Source organism: Canis lupus, chromosome 13 (genome assembly GCF_011100685.1).
Source record: "Canis lupus familiaris isolate Mischka breed German Shepherd chromosome 13, alternate assembly UU_Cfam_GSD_1.0, whole genome shotgun sequence".
Lineage (NCBI taxonomy): Eukaryota > Metazoa > Chordata > Mammalia > Carnivora > Canidae > Canis > Canis lupus.
In genome coordinates this window covers 12,201,107-12,206,958 of record NC_049234.1, presented here as the reverse complement: position 1 = coordinate 12,206,958, position 5,852 = coordinate 12,201,107, and the positions used below count along the sequence as shown (strand labels likewise).

The 5,852-nt window shown below is 36.7% G+C and overlaps 1 protein-coding gene across 1 annotated transcript; it reads right to left on the bottom strand.

The window, feature by feature from the left end:
• Window positions 1-783: 783 nt before the first annotated feature.
• On the bottom strand, window positions 784-1,421 carry LOC119864623 (chromobox protein homolog 3-like; the record flags this gene model as incomplete). The annotated part of the gene is made up of 2 exons (XM_038555092.1): window positions 1,063-1,421; window positions 784-999 (listed from the first exon to the last, which is right to left on the bottom strand). Coding segments are annotated over exons 1-2 (546 nt in total), but the record flags the coding sequence as incomplete, so codon positions are not given.
• Window positions 1,422-5,852: the final 4,431 nt, after the last annotated feature.

Sequence of the window (5,852 nt, the reverse complement as noted above, 5' to 3'; positions counted from 1 at the left end):
ATTAAAGTACACCAAAACTTGTCTAGTTTTGCCCTTTGGGTGGGGAGGCTGTTGGTGGTGATCAAAATTTTCCTTTCAAGGATTTGGAAATAAACTTGCATTTATGTGACTGTAACTAGGGATATGGATTCTGATATGGCTGCTTTTAAATTGTCCAATTTAAACTCTTTACATTATATTTAAATTGTCCAATTAATTACAAAATTTGAAAGGTTAAGGCTTCAGGAAAAATTTCAATGTAACTTTAAGTGATTTATTTCTTAAGTTGCTGAAAATGATAGCATCCCAGAAACATGGCCTTATCCATGGTTATAAAATGCTGTTTTTGTTTTGGTGAATGTTTCAAAAATAACAAAAAGAAAAGAAAACCACTTATGTATGTACTTTTAAGTATATACACAAAAAGCCCTAAATAAATAACCCAAAATGGTCCTTAGGCATATAGGAGTTAAACACAAATTCTGACTGAGTAGCAACTATGAAAATTTCCCTCAACATTTAGAAAAGGTGTTCTCTGATGCAGGGGGATAATATGCCATGGTCTCAAATATTCTTTTCTGATAAAGGAAACAACTACAGAAAGCTTTTATTTGTTCAAAGTAACCAGTGCTATAGATGCAAAAAACCCCAACAACTCCCCCAATACTACTTCAAAACAAACATATCAAACTTGATTTTCATTAGAATGTTATTTCTTCACACTAATAAACCAAAAAACAAAGACCCAGATTTTATATATATATATATATATATATATATATATATATATATATATATATATTGAGCTTCATCTTCTGGACAAGAATGCCAAGTTAGTCTCTCTTCATAAAATGCAATTACGATCTGAGGACACTTCATATTTGCCTCTTTTGCCAGCACCAAGTCTGCCTCATCTGAATCTTTCCATTTCATGAGAAACATTAATTCTCCACTGCTGTCTGTGGCACCAATTATTCGTTCAGGATCAAGACCTCTGGCAAAGCCTCTTGGTTTATCAGCCTTTTCACTTTGGCTGCTAAAGCATCCAGAACCAAATTTGTAGTCAACCTCTCTGCTTCTCATAGCATCTCTTTTCTTCTTTAATTTGCTATCATCAGATTCACTGTCAGATAAAGATTTTCTTTTTGTACCATCTTTTTCTTTACCAGCTCTTTGAGAATTAAGAAATGCTTCAATTAACTCTGGACAATCTAAATTTTCTTCAGGTTCCCAAGTATTGTCAGCATCTGTAAATCCCTTCCACTTCAGGAAATACTCCACCTTCCCATTCACTACACGGCGGTCCAGTACTTTTTCCACCACAAATTCTTCAGGCTCCGCCTCTTCTACTTTTTTACTCTTTCCATTCTGTTTCTTTCCCATTTTTTGCAATGTAGTTTTATTGGAGGCCATTTTTTATTGGAGACTTGAAGAGCTATTATTCACAGCCTCCGAGCTGAGCTGCTCTGGGTCCCGGGTCTGCGGCGTCTCCACCCCTGCGCGCCTCAAGCTCCAGCCACATCCGAGGGGGCTACCACATCTTCTTTATCCATTCATCTTTTCGATGGACACCGAGTCTCCTTCCACAGTTTGGCTATTGTGGACATTGCTGCTATAAACATCGGGGTGCAGGTGTCCCTAGCATTTCACTTGCATCTGTATCTTTGGGGTAAATCCCCAACAGTGCAACTGCTGGGTCGTAGGGCAGGTCTATTTTTAACTCTTTGAGGAACCTCCACACAGTTTTCCAGAGTGGCTGCACCAGTTCACATTCTCACCAACAGTGCAAGAGGAGGCCCCTCCCCCAGAAGACCAGCTGGAAGGAAAGGGGAAGAGCAAGTTCTTAGTCACTTCTTTTTAAAGTGAGACCCACTATTCATGCTTGGTTGTTTTTGATTTTCTTTATTTTTAACTTTTTATCTTCATAATTTTGTTTTACAAATCTCAGAACACCCATCCCAAATAGTGTTTTGGTTCCCTAAAGATCACATCTTAGAAACTTGATTTAGTCATCTAGATGATGACACTCAATACTATGCTGTACTTGGAGAACAAGTACAGGCCTTGGAGAAGTTGCAGGTTCATTTCCAGACCACTACAATAAAGTAAATATCACAATAAAGCAAATCAAGTGAATTTATTTTGTTTTCCCAATGGATATTTACAGTATATGAAGTCAATTAAGTATGCAATAGCATTCCATCTACAAGTACAATGTATATACCTTAATCAAAAAAATATATTGTTAAAAAATGCTATCATCTGAGCTTTCAGCAAGTCAAAATCTGATCATAGATCACCGTAACAAATATAATAATACTGCAAAAGTTTAAAGTATTGTGAGAATTACCACAATGGGAGACAGAGACACAAAGTGAACAAATGCTATTGGAAAACTGTTGCCAACATATTTTCTTCCTACAGAGTTGTCACAAACCTTAAATTTGTGAAAGAGAGAGAGAGAGATGTAATATCTACAAAATGAAATAAAGTGAAGCACAATAAAACAAGACATGTATATGCCTGTACTGGGCAAAAAAAAAAAAAAAAAAAAAAAACAAACAACAACAACAACAACAAAAAACAACCTCCAGAGTCACAGACGTACTTATGTAAGGCCTAGGGAGGAGTCCAGATCAACCCTCTCCCACCGGACCTGCCCCAGGGAAGCCCTAATAGACTCATGGTTACCACCTGAACCAGCCCTTCTGGTCCAGGTCTGCCTTGTTTTGGCTTCCTGGAATGTTTTGGGAAAACCATGGAGCTTGGGTTCCTATGAGAAGAAGTGACCGTGTCCTATCTTCTGACCTTAGCTCACATACAAGGAAGCAGAGGATAGGCATGACATAGCTTTGCAAAACTGAGCAGCTGGCAGAGGATTTGGGGTTTAGAATCTATTTTACCACCAGGCCCAGTTCTAAAATATTCTCAGACATATAAGGCACTCACCTCAAAGTTTCCAGAGAAGAACCATGTCCTTAATAAACAAACAAGAAGATAGCAACTATCATAGAATCCTTAGTTTGGAATCCACATGAATTATGCATACATACAACATCCACTGTGAGCAGATATTATGAGGTGAGAAACAAAAATGTATTTTGTAAGTAAATCTGGTGATAATGTATAGGAGGATTTGGTTCAGGGAAAACTGAGCTCTGCTATTTTATTATTTGGAAACTTTATGTAATACTAAAAGCACAAGATTTTTTTTATAGTAATAAAAAGATCATAATTTAAGGCAAGGCTGAGAAACTTTCTAGTAAAGGGATATATAGACTGTTCTGTTTCTTCTGTTTTTTAGTCAGTTATGTGCTAGAGAATTAGGATTCTAGAGAGATATTCAAAGGTAATAAGTATTATGATAATTGCTTAAATACCATTCCACAGGAATGCCTGGAAAAAGAAATTAATCTAAAGTTCCAGAAAGATGGGCAAAGGACAATTTGAGGCCTAGGATAATAGGTAGAAGTTTAATAGGACCACATGGATAAATGTTTGCATATCTGATATCACAAATTATCAATGAGCTGCTCAAAGGCAAGTATTCTCTTTCATTCAACAACAAAGAGACATTAAGTGCTTTATTGGGATTCTAAAGCTGGGAGTGCCTTCAAGGGAGTCACAGTTTAATAGAGAATGAATGAAGAAAAGAAATAATTTGTACCCATGAAATGACTAACACAAGAAGAGATATAAATGACAGAAGTAACATGGCCACAACAGAGCAGGGAAATCCAAGGTAAGCTTTTCAGAAGATTTAAAACTTGAGGTCATTTTTGAGGTCTGAGAGTTTATCAGAGTACAGGAGGTTTTGAGGATAATGTTAGAGATAAATTTGAAAACAGTTTCAAGAAATATGAACACATACGTGTTTTGAAAGAATATATTCTTAAATATTTTGGTGCCTTAAGGTCACACAAAACAAATACATAAACTACGATGCCATAGAATATTGAGGTTAAGTGGAGGAAAGAACCTCCTTTACAGGAGAATAAATAACCTTGGGCAAATTACTTATTCTCTCTCTCCCTCAGTAATCCCTCTATAAGATGGATAATAATGTTCTGCCATTACCTCATAGGGTTATTTTAAAGATTAAATACAATGTCCTTAGATAATGACTCTAACTTATTATTTATTAATATGTAATTAATGTGTTAGATTGCACAAATGGCTACAGATTCTTTCTATCCCTCATATGCATATGCATTTGCAATGTGAAGATGCAGCTTCTTTTATCAAAAGGTGGAGCCTGTGAATTTTCAGCCTCCTTCATTAAAATGTGGAGTGTATAATTCCCTCTACTGAATCTGGAATAGACTGTGATTTGCTTATTTGATGGGATGGTAACAAACATGAATGACACAAGCAGAGACTTGAAAAATACTTTATGCACTGGAGCCTTCTAGAGAAACTGCCCGGTTGAGCTTGGTTCAAATCACCAACTTATTGAACTATGATCAAAATAAATGGTTGCATTAAGCCATCACATTTTGGAGTGACTTATTAAAGAATAAATGTTAACTGAGAGATGATAGATAGATAGATAGATAGATAGATAGATAGATAGATAGATAGATAGATGATAGATAGCATTGGTAGGAGTGTTGAAAAACAAATATTCCCATAAATGGAAGCACATAAGGTGCTAAAATTTTCTTTGTAAAATTGATTACATATATCAAAATTTCAATGCTGTTTTCCAGTAATTCTGTTTCCAGAAAAGTATCCTACAGATAAACTCAGTTCATAATACAAATGTTTACAATGATGTCTACATGAAAATTACTTGTAATACCTGAAAAGGAAGAGATAAATTGTTTATCTAAGAAGTTAATAAATAGGCTATGGTTATCTATACAACAGAATATATCTCTTTTTTTTCTTTTTTAAGTAGACTCCACACCCAGCATGGAGCCCAACATGGGGCTTGAACTCAAAACCCTAAGATCAAGACCTGAGCTGAGATTAAGAGTCAGTCACTAAACCAACTGAGCCACCCAGGTGCTACATATATCATATTTTTTAATATATGTTTTTAAAATTTATTTATTCATGAGAGACACAGAGAGAAAGGCAGAGACATAGGCAGAGCGAGAAGCAGGCTTCCTGCAAGGAGCCCAATGTGGGACTCGATCCTGGGACCCTGGGATCATACCCTGAGCCAAAGGCAGATGTTTCAACCACTGAGTCACCCAGGCGTCCCTATATCATATTTTTAATTGGTTAATTAAAGCTTAGGGGAAATGACAAGATGGCAACATAAGAGCCTCCACCCTTTGGCCACTGATACATTAAATGTACAACTATATGCTGAGCAATACCCTCTGGAAGAGACATGGAAACTAGATGAATGACTCCTATATATTGGATGAATGAGAACATACCTACTGAAACAGAAAGGAAGGCTGAGATACATTCCTGCCATAAACCACAACCCTGGCATGGTGCCATATAATCAGACAGAAACCCTTAACTGTTAGCTTCTTTCTGAGAAGTAAAATATTTAGATCCCACATCTAGCATCCAAAACTTTAAGATTCTCACTTGAGGGACAGGTCCCTCAATACCTATTTTTGAAAGTCAGTGGAGCTTGTATCCATGAGACCCACAAGAATATGGTAAACAAAACATTAGTTGTCAATGAACTCATGAGCACTCACCATGACTATTACCCTAGGGCTTTATGCAGAAGGAGCAAGCAAAAACAACTCATCTCCCAGTTTTAAGAGATTAGCCTGTAAGAGATTAACCTGCATCCTTTTAAAAGCTGCTGTCTGCGGGCCAGGATTCTAATTTAGCAGGCATCTGGGGCCTGGATTTGAACCTCCTTAGAGACTGGGGAAGCCTACTAGACCACTCACCCTCTT